The sequence below is a fragment of the Panthera pardus genome, unplaced genomic scaffold (assembly GCF_024362965.1).
Source record: "Panthera pardus isolate Hobbes unplaced genomic scaffold, ASM2436296v1 HiC_scaffold_24, whole genome shotgun sequence".
Lineage (NCBI taxonomy): Eukaryota > Metazoa > Chordata > Mammalia > Carnivora > Felidae > Panthera > Panthera pardus.
Genome location: NW_026526810.1, coordinates 74879875 through 74899488, shown reverse-complemented (window position 1 = coordinate 74899488; position 19614 = coordinate 74879875). Strand labels below are relative to the sequence as shown.

The 19614-nt window shown below is 42.0% G+C and overlaps 1 protein-coding gene across 9 annotated transcripts in view; it reads right to left on the bottom strand.

Annotated features, from left to right (window-relative positions):
* The window catches only part of NPAS3 (neuronal PAS domain protein 3), an 857733-nt gene extending 839405 nt beyond the window's left edge, over positions 1 to 18328 (bottom strand). For 4 of the 9 annotated variants that reach the window (XM_053889336.1, XM_053889339.1, XM_053889341.1 and 1 more), the window contains exon 1: positions 18049 to 18328. In XM_053889336.1, the coding sequence (XP_053745311.1) occupies positions 18049 to 18206 (158 nt within the window). In that variant the 5' untranslated portion in view covers positions 18207 to 18328. Of the gene's footprint in view, positions 1 to 13687; positions 13846 to 18048 lie in introns of those variants that run through there. The other 5 variants (XM_053889337.1, XM_053889340.1, XM_053889344.1 and 2 more) reach the window with 4 other exon arrangements.
* Positions 18329 to 19614: the final 1286 nt, after the last annotated feature.

Below are 19614 nucleotides of genomic sequence, written 5' to 3'. Positions count from 1 at the left end.
AGGTTAACTTACTAGCTTGAAAGTAGGGTAAAATCTCAGGTTCTTCACAATTCTAGACACAGATTTTCAGGGAAAATATATCCCCTTAAGTAACTGATAAAAATGTATGAATATGCCATTTCAGGAGACTCTCAGATCCCCTGAAGCCCATTTACCGACTGCTATAAGGTTGATGGACCACAGGTTAAAAATCCCTGTGTAGGTCAGGAAAGGCTACACTCTCAGAGTTTATCAAAAGCCTTTGTGATCACGTAAGGAACAGATGCTGCTGACAAATGAATAACAGCAAAATACAGTTAGATGGTAACGTCTGCCCTTGGAACAGGACTTGGTAAGTGAACCTGACTGCAGAAGGGGCACAGGGACAGTATATCATGAAGTCTATTGTGGTTTGGTTCGACCCAACTCTTAAACACTTGCTGTGGATTCCTTTCTACCAAGAACTCTATAGCTACCTATAAGTGCCACATTTAAATTCTACTTCAGCACTGAGCAGACCCTGCCAACCTTAGTGTCACAACATATCACCCAATTCTGAATTTCTTCACTTGCTGGTATCTTTTTACCACAGTGAGAGGCTTTTAACTAGATTTTTTTTAATGTTACAAATGAAAATATGTACAGCACATGTGTTTAACCCCGCTCATATATTCACCCATGTTTATATTCAATAATGTAAAAAAATTAATGTATAATTTCTAACACAATATCACTATGAGATAGTCAATTTTCAGAAGAGATATTTCAAAGTTAGACTAATGTATCTTTGGGAAGGAGTATTATATGTGTGATGTGGAGAGACAGGCAAGGGCATACTAAAGACTTTCCATGTTCTAATAATTTGAAAATCTGTTTGGTATTATGGGCTCCTTTCAAAAAATGAAAATAGCCTCATTCCAAAATGTAAATTGGTCTAATCAGATTATCTCCTAACACTCAGCCAATGTTAGTTTTGAGAAAGTAGGATTTTGATGAGTGAAGAGGGAAAGAAAGGAGTTACAGAAGTCCAGTCTACACTGTGATGTGTTTTTTTTTTTTTTATTTTATTTTCCTGGGTATTTTCATAAGAGAAAAAATGGAAAGTTATCCTGTGAGGAACAGTGTCTTTAGGAAAAAATATTTTTACCAGTGCTGCTAAATGACCACAGACAATTAAGCCTAAAATAGATTTAGGGGATAAAATACTCTTAAATCTACAGATAACATATAAAACATAGGTGTAAATAATCTACATATATAGAGAAATTAGGCAAAAAAAAGTCAATTATCTCTTAAGAATATACTTGTAGCATCCATTAATTGGAAACTTTCAAAGGAAACAATAAATAAGTGATTAAATGATATATCTATTCTAAAAAGTCATTAATCTATTAGAAGAAATCTTATCCAATCATAAATATTTAAATCTGTCTATACCATAAACACTAAATCAGTTCACCTTTACAAGTAAGGTAGAAAAATTAGAAGAAAGCTCCTTCAAAAAAACAAGGTTAGAAAGAAAGAAATAATTGTTGTAGTTTGGGCCAATAACTCACTACAGAAATTTATTCCTTTATAAATGTTTTAGGAACACACAAAATTTTCAGAGATTAGTTATTCCCCTAAGTGTTCGCCTGTCGATCAAACATTACATTGTTAACTTCCTTCTTTGTGGTATATCATCTGGTTTTCAAATATTTCCAGAGTTATTCTACCATCTCAATTGAATTTAACCAAGAAATGTATTTATCGCTAAACACTTTTAGTGTTTTCCTTTAGTGCTACCTTCAGTCATGTGCATAATATGTCACTTTAAAATATAACTTAATATAGCCTATAGCTTCCACTGCAATGTCTCTCTGGACATTTTTGCAATAAAAAGTTTCTGCTCAAAGGTGTTTTCATGGAAGAGAAATATTTAAATATACAATATTTTGTTGATTGAAACCTGCATGACAAGCATTGCATTTGATCTAAAAATTTTACTTAATAGCTTATAAGTGAAGAATATTTGTAATACCATTAGGAAAAAAAGGAAAAAAAAAACACCACAGACCTCAACTCATTATTTTGTATCATACGTCCCAATCACTCAAATCATGTAGTCATAGATTTTTTGTAGCTGGAAGGAAATGTTAGCAACTGAATATGCTAATGAAGAAACTAAGGCTCTAAATGGTTAAAGGACCTGGTAGAGTACAACTTCCTATAAAGATAATGAAAGACCGAAACGGGTCACTGGGATTTAGGCCATTATCTGCTGTTCTACTAATACCCAACACGCAAGCAACCAATGGTAATTCATAATGTATTGCCATGACAATCTAGATATGCATAGGCCTTGTGTTAAGTATGTATCTGTTATTGAGTAATGGAATTCTCCTTGCTCTTTGCCTGCCATTTGTAGTATACCACACTTGATACCCTTTGGGAAAGCTGTACGTTAGGGCTACTGACTCTAAATATCCTGGCCCCGGGATGTTACGGTACTACTATTATGGCTAATCTTTACCATATACAAACCACCTTAGCTGCAGGATGGTGCTACTGTCATAAAAAAGGCTATGCCCCAATCATTTGTCTAAGTTTCTATTCAGCTACACCAACACCATGCAGAAACAGACCTTGGGAAATTCTTAATTTCTGAAGACAAATTAAAAGGATGTGGGACAGTTCTTTCTTTTTGCTAAAAATGTTCTAGCTTGTTAGTAGTTGTTTGTATCAAATCCGGAATGACTGCCAAAAAACACATCTAACTTTTTACAGATAGCGGCTTCCCTACATTAATGGGAAGGAATGATCCTGATTTTCTTGCTCTAAAAACAAGAAAATAATGCATGAGATTAAACCCTATGGATGAAACCATGTACAAAAGGAGTATAGGTTGTGGGAAAATATGCCATCATTAATGTCTTCTGCTATCTGTGTTGCTAACTATAACTCTTGCATATATAATTCCATTATACTTTTATAATTCAGGGTTTTGAAAATGCTTTTGAACCATTAATATATTTTCCTGGTTAAAATTCTTTGAGATGTTCTTAACAAGAGTCTTAGATAATGAATTTGGGCAAACTCTGGAACAGTCTTTACAGTATTATCATTCTCATTAATTTTCAGAACTACCCACTGTGTTGAGATGATTGTCATGGGCCTAAGACTTCAATTTGGCTAAATATTTTTGCATATATTTCAACATATAAGTAACTAACAGATGTTTAAATGTTAAGTTCATATGGAAGAAATGGTTAAATGTGTTTACTCTAATCTCATGATTTCTTCGCAACACTAATTCTTATTTTACAATTTCTTTATGTATTTCATGATTTCCTCTCTGCTTTGGTCTATAATGGACCAGTAATTCCAAAATCTCTTTAAAGATAACAAAACAGTCCTTTAAAATATTCTGGAAGTTAAGCCATATATGCATATGTAATATTTAATGTATGTATCACTAGTTTTTTAAAAGAGAAAACCTTAAACAGTAACTCACATATTTTTATAAAATATACAGAGTTCATATAAAGCACAGGACTGTACTTGTTTTGGTTCTTTTATTTTTACAGAAAGAGAGTTTTCCATTTATATTCTTATTTGGCTTTAGCAACCTGATCTATGATATTGCCCTAACCTGCCAGAAAAAGATGGGTAGGAAACTAAAAACAATATTACTTTTAAGAGAGTTAATGCAGCACATAGTTTCATACTTTCATCCGGTTTATTTTTTTTTTCTCTTTGCCTTTTTGGTTATCTCTGAAGACTGCTTCTGTTTCCATTGTTTCATCCTTTAGCATTCACATATCAGAGCAATAAGTATTTCATTACTGGTTTATCTGTCCAGAGGCTTGAGAAGCGGTAACAATTAACCCTCCCTTCACAGTGATTGATACAGGCTTTGCTTTCAATTTGTTCCACTACACAGATCATGAAATTCTGAATGCAATCATCCTCATTGACCTACACTTTCAAACACACGGCTACAATGAGACGAAAGTAATTATTAAAAGGAACACTGGACTACTGAGATCTGAAACAAAGTCTTTAAAAAAAATCTGTTAGATGACCTTCTGGTGAAATTGGCAAATTTTGATGTTAAGGAAAATGATAGCTTTGTGTCCCTGTCTGGAAATATTCGATGCAAGCTGATCAATGTATATTATGGTGATTGCACTGACTACAGTATGTACTTAGAAAACGCAGAAATCCATTTTCGAACTGTTATAAACAAGAGTTAAACTGTTAACATCGTAGTTTAATCTATCAAAAAAAATTTTTCAAGGAAATTAAACTTCCTGATTTGTGTATAAAGAACAAACAGTGACTGCGGCAAAGAATGAAGAAGGCTGGAAAAGCAATAGCTTGACTTTATAACAAGAGTTGCATACCTGAGTCCTACATCTTCCCTCTCCCCCTCCCTTTAGATGAAGATTCACAGTAAGAAATGAATACATTTTTCACAAAGTCTGAAAAATAGCTTCAAATAAATATTAATCTACTGCAATCGATATATATGAGGGATGGAGAGGGGCTAGCAGGACAGTGGTGACTACAGAACTATATTAAAACAAGGGTTGCAGTTAAAGAAAATCAGGGCAGAAAGCAAGGCAGCAGGCCTGAGGCTCTAATCACAGAACAGAGTGATGGAGATGAACCAATACTGCATGGATTAGCAATGAATTATTTTGAACCGTAATCATATGCCTGCACAGAAGAGAGGCAAAAACTAGCCATTACTCATAAACTGATCTGCTGATTTCTTGAGAGAGGCGGGGGGTGGGGGGGGGAGGATGAGAATAAATTCATATGCTAAACTAATTCAGAATAATGAAAACCTAAAGATGTGGTTACACTTCAAGTAACATTCTATTTTTAACGTCTGCCACATACCGCAAAATATGGGGTGTTTAGAATATAAACTGTAAAGTGCTTGGATTCGAGTAGGATTAAACCAACCGTTTCTTCTAAGATTAGGATGTGATATTGTCACTCTACTGTCTATCCTTCCTTGTCCAATAAAACTATTTCTGGATAACTTTAACACTCCCAAGTATAAGATTTTTGAGTATTTGGTTATAAAGAAGCAACAGCATTCAAGAAATTAATTTCCTTTGGATCATCTAAAAAAATATATCAAATGAAGATTCAATTGTTAGAATTAATTTTGTTAGGAAGAGAAAAAAAATCAAAACTGCTGGTAGCAAGAGATTCCTGAGATTCTTATGAACAGACTGTTTAAATGAAGAGCACTTTAATCAGTAGAGGAATCCTCACGTTTCTAATGTCTTGCTGTGCATTCTGCAGGTTATAGTAGCAGCTGGTAGAGGTCATATATCTTTTGTGAGCATCCCAAAAAGGCTCACTGCCAGACTGTTAAATTATGAATAAGCAATGAACAAAAGAATGCAGATACGGTGGTGACAAGATAATCCAAGCAAATTTATCTATGACAAATTTCACAGGATTAACAAATTACATTTACACAGAACAATAAAAATGTGTAAAAAAAAAAAAAAATGATGAGCCTACTTTTCCTTACAGCGTTAGGAAAACAAAAAGTCACCAATTCACTGCATATATTTAAATTTAACTCGATCTAAAGTAAGACATTTATAATATGTTCAAGATATCTTTGTAACACTTCTGCACTTTAGTAGATATATATAAACATGCTAGATCTGGTTTATATTTTATATATGTTATGTTGTAAACAATCTATCGATCTATCTATCTATCTATCTATAGATACGTCTCACATATGAACCATGCACAGTATATATAGAATCTTGAACAATAAAAAAATCCCGTTCATATATGAATAGAATGCTTATGTTTTCCAGAAATAGATCCTGAGGAATAAATTATTTGTGTAGAAAAAATGCTCCCTCAATCAGTGCAGTACATTTTAGCTATTAAAATACCCTTATTCTTTGATGTCTCCATTCTCTAAGACCAGAGAGATAAAGGTTCTGGAAACAGTTTCAGTTATCCCATTTGCCCCTACCAAAATACCAGTCTTTCTGAGTAAAGTGCTTCTGGCTGAAGTTTAGGACCAGTATCCCTTTCTGTAGTGTTACCACAGCAGAAAGGAAAATTCGTAGATCGGAGGGTGAGAGGGTGTCGATTTGAGCTACATCCACATAAAGATGACCCTTAATCCAATATTACATTTTTCTTTACAATAAAATTCTTCTTATAAATCTTACAAGTGAAAAAGCCCCCGTCTATCAGAAGTAATGGGATATCACAGAAATGACCTATGATTCTATAAAGTGGTCTTAAAATGCTATGTGGCACCACTTCCAAAAATATGTGATAAAGATTTAAGCTTTAATGTTATATATAACCTAGGTACCAAGTCAGAGCCCTTTAATTCTGCATTAGCATACTGATGATAATAAAATACTGTAATCAGAAGTAATTTCTTTTAAGATGATCTGAATGCTATTTTAAATTTTGTAGCCTATTTTTCACTCATACTTCCTATTGACTGCTGCTTTTTATCTTCAATATTTTAGTAAAACATCTCTCTAAATGAGCCCTTTCCAACATTGTATAAGGCAACCTATTCTTTATGTAAACAAGAGATTTTCTGAATGTAAAAGTGAATATTTTAGGAATATACACAAGCAAAACATTCAGTTCTTTCAACCACAAATACTCAAGCACTGCTTATCTAGTCCTTTCAAGGTCTGAAATTCCTACTATACCTTTTTTTTTTTTTAAAGAGCTATTCGGTTGACAGTATTACATCCAAAACCGTAGAGATAAATGTGGCATGCCTGTCTACTACCTCAAATCTAGCTGACATTCAACAACGAGCAGTAATGGAGTCAGATGTTGTAAAAGTTTCCCAAAGTGTAGCTTTTGTCAAAGAACTGTTACGTAGCAGACCGAGTCCTCTGATTCCTGACATCAGAGAAATTAAAATGTTACCAAAGACCGCCTTCTTGAAGATTCCACAAGTGTCTGTGTGTGCCCACGGGGGAAGGGGGACTAAGTAATGAGAACTTATCATTTATGTATTTATTGTCGTCCATTTTAAACAAGTTTTTAATTAAATGAGTTAATTAATATATGTAAAGCCCTTAGACTAGTACCTGTCACATAGTGCTATATAAATGCTTGCTGTCAGTATTCTAATGCCAGATAATTTGGCAGGAAGCCAACTTGTAGGAGTCCTTATATATTTCAAAAGACAATACCCAGCAATACAGTTAAGTATGAAAGTTGTTATTCAGAACTTCGAGGAGGCTGTTGCAACCCATTCAGTGGCAAAACTATTACAAAATAAAAATGCCTCCACTGTAATCTTTAGGCAAACTGTGGCCCACTCTGAGGATGGAAAACGTGTGTGGAAGAGGCCCTGGAATACTTCACAGTCTATGACCAAAAAGGTGAGTGTACGTGGCAAACCGATTCTAAAACCATTTTTAGAAAATCTGCCCTGCGGTAGACAGAGCTGTGGCACTTGCCCACAAAACTGCTGGAATGTTAAGGGGTAGAGGGAAAATAATGTAAATATTAATTCTTCTTCTAACTTTATAATTGCCGCATTTCTGAATTTCTCCAAACCGCTGACGAATGAGCAAGAAGCGGAGATCTAGCTCACTATCCAGAGTGTACAGGGTCTTCTGCCCCAAGAGCTCTCTGGCATCAGTGTAGAAATCCCTGGCTCCAGAAAAGTCCAGAAAGGGAGGCCCTGCACACTGCTGTTACAGTGCATTCCTACAGAGACAAACCTGCATTCAGTCTCTAACTCTACTCCCTTTGTTGGTTGGATTAGCTTCTGTTTTCTTGACCATAAGTAGGGATATTAGCACTTCCCTCACAGGGCACTGAGAAATTTCTTGTCAAGTATTTAATACAGAGCCCGAAACATGGTGGTCAATATTAAATGTTTACTATTGTCATACGTGATCTATTTTTATTTTTTAATCCCATCAGAGAACATTTTAAAAATTTGCTATGATTTCACTTGCATTTATATGGCATCTTTTCTTTCTCACCTCCAAGAACCTCTAACCATTTCATAGTCATTAGTTACAATATTTTACAATCTCAATAGCTGCCCCCCTCTGCCCTGAACACTAAACTAACAGAAGTCAAAAGAGAGGGCCTTATTTATATTTCTATGAATTCTGCTCTTCCTCCTCTTGCAGAAAAGGATGTCTTCTCACTTTTGATAATATTTGCATGTCCAGTATAAGGGCAAGTCTATGACCAGAGCAACTGCTCTTACGGAGTATTATTTACTATCAACTCTGGCACAAGTCATGATGGTCCATAGTAGAGGTTCAATAAATAAGGCTGAGTGAATGAACAATCACTAATCATAGTCAAAGGCCACGAGCAATTTGGGCCATAGCGATACACGATTTTCATCTTGTGTCTCATGATTTTGTACACAAGACTACAAATATTCCAATTAATTTACCAAAACATTACGCTCTAAAAATGTATCCAGACAACAACTTCAAGTGTTGTTTAATCTTGTCACCGCCCTAGTCATTTTAGATATGGTAGCAATCATTTTACTGATACTAAGCTATGTCCTGCTTATGCACTGTAGTATTACTAATATTACTACAAATTATTCTAACTATGTAAGGTTCTATCAAACTTAATAGTGCAAACATCCTATTCACACTAATGGGGCCCAGAGCAGTAAAAATACCATTCAGTTACAGTTGGTTTATTACACTGCCCAATGAGGAAAAAAAGAGGGGGGGGGGCACTATTTACTGTGAAAATACTAACATCATTAAACCCACAGCAATATAACTGAATTTTCCCATAAATCCTAGAAGTTCTTAGTACAGATTTAAATATTGGGACATATCACAGTACATATTTAAATATTTAAAGTTTCACATATTCCATTATGTGCAACTTTGATAGCATTTAAATTTTAAAATTAATGTTTAATCAACTAATCAAGTAAATTTTCCACATACCAACTCGCCTACTAAGTTTCGGCCTTATCTAGTGTAAACAATTAAGGAATGTCTATAAAACACCTGAAGTTAGATTTTAAGCCAAGAGAAACACAAAGTTTTTAAAAATGTAACTCAAATGATGAACTGTTACACTGTAGAAAGAGTGGCCATGTAAACTTAACATGAGGGGCTACTTCTGCTCTCCTGCATGCTGAGTTTTCTTTAAATTTAGCAAGAGGCATTCTAAATGCCTCTTCCTAAGAGGAAAAGAGGATCACAGGAATACAGGAAAAACAAGAAAACAAAAATAGACCATCTAAGGTTTATACTGGGGTCTTTATTAATAGGGAAGCACTTAAGAAAGTTTATAAGGGAAAAACATTACTAGGAGTGATTTAGAAATATTTGTGACATATTCCCCACAAATATCTCCCAAAATATAAAGCTCTACAGCTTTAAACATAACTAAATGAAAGCTACACTGTCTAAATCCTCCCCCAAAAGTGCTGCTTTACCAAAGCATGCATCTATACATCTTGTCAAAGAAAACCTCACCACAGAGCAGGGGATCCTGGACATCAGGACTCATTTCAAACAGATGCAATTTTAATGTGCCACTGGATTCCATCCATGCTAAGATCTGGGACAGAGCAAAATTATTAAGGGGTTCATGGAAACTCTGGCATTCCCATAAAATAGCTCCATTGTAGGGGCAACCATCGTGTAGAATTTCAGGGGGAAATCAAACTTCTTGTCACTAAAAATATCAAACTGTTGCAAGATGTAGATTATATTTAAATCACAATGCAGTTCTTACCAATTCATTGCTGAGATCTTAATTTTCACATAACTTTTAGTAAAATGAAAGTCATCTTTTTAAGAATATGCAAAGATACGGGAACCAAAAACTGTACTCATAATACCACTTGGTGCTGAAAATACCCCATGTAACTTTTTTTTTTTTTAACCCAAAGCATCAAGTAATGTTGAAGTCAAGTTTGCTCCTCGTAACAAATCAAACCTAGTAACTGCATTATTACAGAACATGCAGAATTTGGAATAGCGATCTGTCTCTCAATTCATAAATCAGAAATTGGGAATATGGAAAGATGTTGCAATGTGGGAGGGTCCTACTAATAAAGGTCATTATAACTCCTGGCTCCAGAGCTATACTATCTAATATCCTCTCTGGTGGTTCTATGATATGCCCATGCATTACAGTTCTTGTTGACAGCCTGTTGCCTTGGAAATATTTCATTATTTCAGTTTTTCCATTTGTAGACCCTTGGCCTTGTGATATGAAGGCCATCCTATTTCATATTTTCGATTATCATTTAAGCAATCTTGTGGAGCTATTTATATATAAGCAAGTGTTAGACAACGCATATCATCATTTATCACTCTGTGTTTAAGCTTACAATGTAAAAAGAAATACCTCCAAAAAAAAGTCTCCACCACTACCTTCGACTTTTTAAACCAAAAGCCCCGTGCTCTTGGAATATGCTTTGCAAACCAGCATGGGCACATCACATGCTTGACACTTCTATCTGTCTAATCTTCTTGGTTATACATCCACATAGTGGAAAAACTCTGTGGCAGTGCTATATAATTTGCAGCCTATGCAGCCTATTGGAGTTTAAAGAAAAATCAAGCAAATTTAAATATACAAGGTTTTCAACTCCTTCTCTCAGGCTCTAAAAAGCCACTTTCTGTGTGTAAGAGCCACAGAAATTTCAACAGTACTAAATAGTAACCAAAAACATTATTAAGAAGCTTCTTTTTCCAAAAATTACTCTGTAAACACTATTGGAAGGAAATGACTTTTGTTCTGTATGACTAAACTCAGGTCAGATATTTTATAAATCAACAAGACAATTCAAAAGATATATTTTTTTTCTATATAAGTTTTCAATTACTAGTGTATTTGAGAAGCAGTAAAGAGTAGTGTCTATAAATGCCTTTATGAAATTGATTATTTGGAAACCATTTTTTAAATAAATGTCAGGATGTCCCTTAAAGCATGTCCACAGGAAGTCGTGTTTTATAAACATACTTGTGTTCAACCATTAGACAGAAATACTACTACTAACCAACAAGTTTCAGGCACAAAGTGAACATATAGGTGAAATGACTCTACTTAGTTGAAGCAAATAACTATGAAAAACACCCCCCTCCTGAACAAACCATCTGACTTTCCATTTCTCATTACAAAACCAAATCAACTAACATGTGTAATGTTTACACTTAAAAGTGTTAAGAGCATTTAAAGCCCTAATAACAAAGTAAACCCTCGGGGTATAAAACAACTGTTTGGATAACGGGCCAAGTTTGAGGTTATTACTGTTTGAAACATTTAGTTTATAACTCCTTCTTTCCTCTATACTGTTCCTTCTGCCCCCTACCTCATTATTACTCCTCCCTCTCTCTACAGGTTAAACCTTCTCAGATCCAACCTTTAAAATGACAGCATCCGAGCTGAACAAGAAGATGCTATTAAAGGGCATTAAATTAAATACAGTATATCCTCCTACAACTTCAATCAGAATTTCAGACCAAGTGTTATTTAGTTCAGCTCTCAAGTGGAGCAGAATAACAAATCGCGCACTTTGATTTACCTTCTTCGAATGCCAAATGGAGACAGGTGATAAAGAACGCGCTCATGCACAGGCTATGAAGTTTCCTCTAGAAATTAATTCTATCTTCAAGATTCCTATCTCAGAAAAATTCCCAAAATGGCACACAAATAGGCCTCTGCTAGAGAGATTACTGGGGCCATCCCAGTAAATACATTTACTACCAACAGAACTGGGGAAGGAGGAAGGGTGAAAGGGAGGAAGGAAATCAGTTACAAACTTCTGATCTGAAATTGTTAAATGTTAAATTAAAAAATAATAATGATGATGAAGAGACCTGCACAATACTCTGAAAATTCTTTTCTATCTACAAGATAGAAAAGAGCAAAGTACTTAATATGTGAATTCTTTATAAACCACTAAGTATTCCTTTTAGTTAGTATGAATTGTCAGACAGTTAATGCTATACACATTCAACATCTTTAAAAACTGGATTATGCGTGATTTACTCTCAGGTATATAATTTATACAGAAATTATCCAGAGTTTACAATTAGTCACTTATGTACCTACTTAACAAAATTATTTCCTTAATCCTGACAATTCTTCTGTCCCCACTGTATGAAGGAAACAAGCAACAGAGCAATTGAAGCTTTCTAATGAATAGCTTGTTTAAATACCTCTCTACCCTCTCTTGATGTAAGCTATAGGTTAAATGCTAAGTTGTATCAAATATAAAACTGCTCATGTAATAATAATTAAATCTTGCAACTACTACGGACTTCCCGCATCTTTTTTCTCAAGTTCACTTATGCCTATGAGGAAAGTTCGGGGGCGGGCGGGGGGGGGGGGGGGCATGTATCTAACAACATTTGTTTTCCTCAAGAAGCAAAGCCTGACATTTCATACTTCCTACTGAGCATTTCCTCTTCGGAGACAGAAAAAGATACTTTGCTCAAACCAATATGCTATATGCAATTAATGTCATTAACGCTGCCAATTAATAGCAAATAGGATTCCAAACAAAGTAGGCTTGGTGGACAGCAGGAGGGAAAACCACGTGGGGTGGTGGGGGTGGGGGGTGCTTAGTTACTCTGAAACCTAACAATGCCATTCACGTAAGACGGTTAAGGATATTTTGAATACAAACTCCCTTTCCCTTTGGCTTTAGTTTAACTAACTTCAAACAGACATGCTCGGCTGAGCCCCTTGCCTGGATATGCAATTCTCACCAGGAACTTTTTAAAACACAGATCCCCAAACAGTAACTAACGGGGCATAGATGTTCCAACTGTTGGCACATTTTGAATCTCGCTGTTTACTTGCTAATTTGGATTTGAGGGTTTTCTTCTTCTTCTTTTTTCTTTTTTTTTTTTTTTTTTTTTTTTTCCTTTGGGGACCGGAGGAGTGGAAAGGAGGGCAAGATGAGAGCACAGCAGGGCAAAGCTGGAGACCCACAAGTTGCCAAGGCTAGGGGCGCAGCCTGGGCGGTGGGGAGGCGGCGGCCGCGCGCCTCTCTCCGCCCGGCCCGGCCTAGCTGCTCCGCGCGGAGACAGCCCCTCCGCGACACATTCCGGGCCTGGCGCGAGCTCCGCTCCCCGCCCCCGGCCTCCTCCTCCTCCTCCTCTCCTCCTCCTCCTCCTCCTCCCGCTTCTCGCCTGCCTTCCCTCCCCCTCCCCAGCCTCATTCCTTCCTAGAGAGCAGCTGCCAAGGGACCTGCGGCGGCCCCGGGGATCCCCCGGCCCCCCACCCTCACTGCTGCTCCCCGTCACACTGCAGCCCCTTCTCTTTTTTGTTTGTTTCTCTCTTTTTCTTTCTTTCTTTTTCTTTCTTTCTGTTTTTTTCTTTTCTTTTTCTTTTTTTTTTTCTTTTTTTTCTTTCTTTCTTTTTTTTTTTTTTTTTTTTGTCAGCGAGTCACTCCATTCGCCGAGCCGAGGAGGTGCGACTGCTCAGCGAGCCTGGCGCCGCCGCCGCCGCTGCCGCCGGAGCCCGCTCGCTGCCGCAGCCGCCGCGGGCGGACAATGCGCGCGGGGACCGCGGGCGAGCGCAGAGCCGCAAGCCCGCAGACGAGGTCCCCGTGGGCTCGCGGCCCAGGAGGCGGACTGCGGAGCGGGCCCCGCCACCTCGGCGGCGGAGGCGGCGGCGGCGGCGGCAGGAGCAGCCGCCCCGGCGGCAGGTTCAATAAACAGAAAAGTGTTACCGTTCTCGCCTGGAAGGATCCTGCTGAAAGCTGGGCTTGGTGGGCGCCATCTTCCTGCTATTTTTTTTCCTCTCTTACTTTTTGCCTCTCTCCCCCCTCCCGGGGTGGGGGGCGTGGGGAGGGCGGGGGGTGTGCGTGTGCGTGGGGTGGCGGGAGTGAGTGCGGGCGTGCGCGGCGCTCAGCGGCGGCCCGGCGGGCGGCGGCCGTGGCCCTGGCCGTGGCCGTGGCGGCGGCGGCGGCGGCGGCGGCGGCCGTGCTGCTGAGGCTGGGAGGCTACGGAAAAGTAGTGGGGCCGGAGCCTCGCCGGCGGCCGGCCGTCCCCTCGCGCCGCCGGTGCCTCTCGCCGCAGGTCGCCGCCTCCTCCGCCGCCTGCGCCTTCTCCTCCCCCTGCTCGCCCGGCGCCGCCGCCGTCCATGCGCCGCAGAGCCCCCGCGGCCCGGGCCGCTCCGGCTCCCGAGACATGCCCAGCGCGGAGACTGGCGACCGGCGGCGGCGGCGGCGGAGGAGGAGGGGGAGGAGAAGGCGGCGGGGGGGAGGCCGCCGCGCGGCCCCGCGGGCAGCCCGGCCCAGGGCCCCGCCGCCTCCGGGTTCTCACCCTCGCGCGCCGCCACACCTCCCCCCGCCCCCCGTGTCGTCCCCCACCGCCGCCACCCGGAGCTGGCCTGGTGGCAGGTGGGGCACACACCCTCGCGGCGGGGGGCGGTCGGGGCCTAGGCCGGGAGGGGCGGGGAGGGGAGGACACGCGGGGGTTCCCAGCTTGACCGCTGTGAAAGTATTTCTGGGCATTTTCCAGCTGCTTTGCTCCAGAGCGCTCTCTCGCACGCAGACACACCCCCCCCCTTCTCTCTCCCGACACTCTCTCACTCCCCGTCTCTCTCTCTCCGTCTCTCTCCCCTCTCTCTCCCTCTCGCTCGCTCGCTCGCTCTCTCTCGTTGGGGGACTGGGAAGCTCGGCTGCCAGCGCAACAACGCCACTCAGTTGCAGTTGCGAACACTTCCCTTCTCGGGAGTATGTCAGTCCGGGAGAAAGAGGCGGAGAGGAACTGGGAGGCCACGGAAGCGGCCTCGGACAGGACACCGTCCCGGGAGCTCCTTCCGAGACCGTGGAAATAAACGCGGGTGGGCGTGCGCTGACCAAGACCGGGAGCCACGAGAACCCTGTGGGCTAGCGCAGCGGCTGCACAGGCACCTTATGGCTCCGGCGCTCTCGCCAACATTTCCTGACCGGAGCATCTGCATTATTCACCCGCATACATGTCTGCAGACCCAGGGGTTCACAGGTGAATCCCCAGGAGTTTCAACGCAGTTAGATACAAATGCCTGTCCCCACTCGGCTCCTGGCACCTAAGACCGGACCAGACTACGGACATCTCTCTGTGGTTTCCCCAGTTTACAGCTCAGCGAGGCCTAGAGAAAGGGCCACTCAATGAAGGGCCAGTGCTGGAATCCTATTACCTGGGTAGACCCTGGTCAGAGCGTCCCCTCCACTAAACCTTACTCTGCCGAGTGTGGGCAGCTTTTTAGGCAGAGACTTGGGTCAGTCATGTGTCAACCAGGAAAGCAGAAAGGACCCCCAGTGCATTTCCACTTTGAATAAATGAAAGAGCCACACGGAAAACATCCCTCCTATGCGAGGCTTTGCATTTTACTTTAAACTTAAGAAAAGAAAAAAAAAAAAAAAAAAAAAAAAAAAAAGACCTGAAAGGGGTCCCATTCGGTCCTACCGGTGCAGTAAAGTGTGGCTGGGAGAGTTGGAAACTTTGAAAACACAAGTGTTTTTCGTTGCAGAGGCGTTTAATCTGCATGATGGTGTTTGAGTTCTCTTTGGAGTACACTCTACAGGTAGAAGATGAGAGTGATTGAAAAATGAACTGAAGTGGAGAGTACAAGATATTGAGTACAAGACATACATGGGCTGGCAGGGAGGGGGAAAAGTTGCCGGTTGGAAGTTTTGGCTCCAGGACAGCCAGCCTAGGGTGTTTCTGCCCAAAGATGACAAATGAGAGAAGTTCTGTTCTCCCAACAGGCCACTCTTGCTGGAAAAGCCCTCTACTACTGTCACTCCCTCATCAGACTCCCCAGAAGCACTTAATGCAAAAATACATTTTGATAGAATGATGTGTCACCATTCACTTTAGCAAACATATCCAGCTCTTAAAGTGAAAACTAAGTCTGCCCCTCAAAGCCTCTGAAGCCTATCATGCTGGTGGTCCGATGAAGAAGTGCCAGAGGACGGGGGACTCATGACTCAAATCCTCCCTTAAACATTTGGCTCACTCTCCTGTCCCCAAATTAACAAAAATTAAAGGCAGTAACAGGTGTCATCTGACTAATGAAACCAAAGAAAGGTCCATTTCCCACAGCTAGCACCTTCTCTTCAGTCATTATGACTGAACATAAAAAAGGAGGAAGGAAATTATACACCCAAAGGCTAAAGTTGATTATTTTTAAAGCTCTAGTCTTTAGAACCACAGTGGGATTCAAAGACTTGATAAAGTAGCCCAGATTCAAAGATGAAGGTGGAAGGCATCAGTTGGCTTTTCAGGGTGGGAGGCTATGGAGGATTCCCCCTGGAGGCTCCTGGCTTATTGGGAAAATTAGCCCTGGGAAGATCTTTGTGGTGAAGGACATCAACACTCTGAGGGCAAACCTAAAGGCTGAAAATTCACGACCACCTCTTATGTTCCATTTATATCTCATGGATTAGTTGGAAGTCTCTGAAATTGTCCAAAGGCCATCTGACATTTCTGGCCCTTGACTCCCTAGGTCACAACCATAGTATTTTGACTATTGCCTGCACCTCCTAGGTAAAGTGACCACCAGATTATATTGTCATTTAAATGTTTTGTGAGTGACCAAAAAACCTTACCTGAACCATGAAAAGGAAAAATCTAATTCTTGTCTAGTCCTTTATGTTTGAAAGATTCCCAGATCTTTTGTATTAAAGGTTCTTGTAATCACTGAAGTAAAACAAGACTAAAATAATTTAAATTAAAAAAAAAATCCTTTGACCAGAAATAGCCTGTTTTTTCTCAAGACTCTTTTTAAAACTTCTGACAGTGCCCAGAGCATATAATGAAGTCTTCTACAGAATATTTGCAGTCCTGGGCATCAACTTGGAAAACACTCAGTGTGTTATGCAAAATCTGCTCTGGTCGCTGGGCCATTGGTTAGAAAGCACAAAATATGGCAGTGATAGATTATCTTAACCTTTTCAGTTTAAACACTGTTGGTTCAAATCAAAGGTTCTCAAATCAATGAAGTTTGAAATACAAGGTAAAAATAGGAACTGTTATTTGAATTATGCATTGTGTATATTTTAAGTTAAATGCCATTGGCAAATCTCTCAGATATTTAATCGTGTGCAATCTGGGAAACACAAATATTTAATTTCACACTTTCACGTGTTTTTTCTTCCTTCTTCTCTAAAACCGAGCCCCACAAATGGGAAGCTTACCTTTCATACTACATTGTTAGTTTTTCTCAACACATTTTTGTGGATTACATTTTTGATAAAATATTGGAAGATTACAACTTGTTCTTAAGGAAAAACTTTAGGGTTCTAGAGCTGTTGGTGGTAGTATATCCCCCCCACACATACACTTCCTTTCCTAATTGCATCAAAGAATGTTTACTAATTCAATGTCACAACTCTATTTTATTAAATATCTATAAATGTTTGGGAGAAATGCAAACAAGTAATACTTTAAAACTTCTTTCTCACCCACCTAGCCTAACTTTGTAAAATTTGCTTCCTAACTCGCATCTCTGAATCTTACGCATTTGCATTATAATGCATTTAAGATGAATACTTAACAGCGCCGAGGAGACTCGGATTTCATGCTGTATTTCCCTGTAGTAACAGGTGACATGATAACACTATTATGTAGAATTGCGAGTCTACAGCTACACGTGAAAATCGTTCCTATTCTGTTTGGAAACAAATGATCAATCAGTCTCCCGTGATCAATTGCCCCCCTGGCTGCCGGTCAGCGCGGGTCCGCACCCGGCAGAGGCAGTGAGAAAATTCCGCGGAAGGGGACAGGGATCCCAAACTTTGCAAAAGCACCTTGTGCTTGTGTCTAAGACTTCGCTGCAACTCCTAGGCTACGCGGGGCTGGGGTTCTGGATTTGGGGCCAGGCAGAGGGCAAAGGATGATTTCACTTCGCCAGTAAACTGGAGTGCCTTTCAATCCGAATTGTGAATTAATTTTTTCTTTCTCATCTGTAGAACGAGGAGCAAGCGAAGTGAGCCCTGACGATGTGCATGTGTGTTGTAACGCATAAAACAGGAGGCAAAGTGAGTCCCACCCCAGCACCCCGGGGCGGGGGCACTAACCCAGCCCAGGCGGGACTACTCACCGCTGCTGGTAGGAGGTGATGCCCTGGACGTTCTGCGGGGTGCCGTTGGCCGCGGCGCCGGCCCTCCCCATGCCCGCGCCCGCCGGCACCCCCGCGGCCGCCCCGCCGGCCGCCGCGGCCGTCACCTGCACGCTGAAATCCGGAAAGATTCGGATCATCGCCGCGGCTTCGGCCCCCGGGCGCGGCGGCTCTGGGCGAGAGCTGGCGGGGGCTCTGGTTTGGGCTCCGGCGGCGGCAGCAGCAGCAGGGCGAGCAGCGGCGGCGGCAGCAGCGGAGCCAGGCACCAGCCTGCAATCCCATTAGTGAGCCGCGGCCACTGTGCGCGGCGGAGAGGCGCTTTGATGTGCGCGCAGCGGGCTGGGGTGGGGGGGCCGCGAGCACTAGGAGGAGGTGCGGGGGGGCGTGCGAGGGACTTGCAAACAGCAAAACGTGTCAGGGTGGGGCCTTTTTTTCCCTTTTGGGGGGCGGTGGTGCTCCCCCCTCTTTCCAGGATGTTGCTCTCACTGGCTGCTCCGGCTGCGCGGCGCGAGCCCAGCTGAGGGAAGGGGAGGGGTGGCGGAGGAAGGATGCACCGGGAGGCTTGGCGAGGACTTGGCCGGTGCAAGGGAATGACGGGCAGCGGAGGGTGTCTTTCTTTCCCGCCCCCTCTACACACACACACACACACACACACACACACACACACCCCGCGCACTTCCGACCCAAAGTGCAAGACTGAGGCGCGCTCTCTCCCCTCTTTTCTCTAGAGAAATAACCACCATCCAAGCAGGCTCGCGCCTCCCGCAGCTTCCAGCAACCTGGACTTCAGCCCGCGTGTGCAGGAATGGGGGCGCAGACCTTCCCCTCCCACCCGGGACCCCTCTCTGCCAGTCTTCTGCACACCAGGCGGCGCGGGGGTTGCCAATTGCAAGTTGGACTACTGGAGAACTTGCTTATCGAGGAGGGATGGTGTGCAAAGGAAAAGGGGGGCGGGCGGAGAAGCCGCTTTTGTGCAATGGAGAGTTTGTTCCCTTTATCAAAAGGGACTCTGCTTGCTCCTGGTGGGCGGGCAGGTTAGTCTTGGACAAACTTGTGAGCTGGGGAGTGTAGGTCCAGCTAGAGGGATCCGGGTGTGCTCCCGATGACCCATCTCTACACGCCCTTTTCAAACGTTGAAACGAATAAATTAGCAGCCACAACTGAGGCGAACTCTGCAAATTCCAACCACCAGGGAAACAAAAAGAGAAAACACGTGCATTTATTTCCTCGTGTCTCCCAGTTACTTCTCTGCATTGTTACATCGGTATTTCTTAGGGGGTGAGGAGGGATGCTAGTGATTTCGGCGCGCCGTTTTAATGACAACTTGCACTCCTTCGGGCCCGATTAGTAGGTGGGGGCAGTGGGAGTGGACCGTTTCCCCACCCCCTGCCCAGGACCCCCTGTTGCCCCACTTCCTCCCTCTTTCTTCCGGCTTGAAAGCCGGGACCCGAGTTGCGGGGCAGAGGGGCGCGTCCCTTGCGGGACGCGGGGCTCTGTAGGGCTCCCTTCCTCTTGCACGCACCCACCCGCGACCCACTTTGCTGGTGC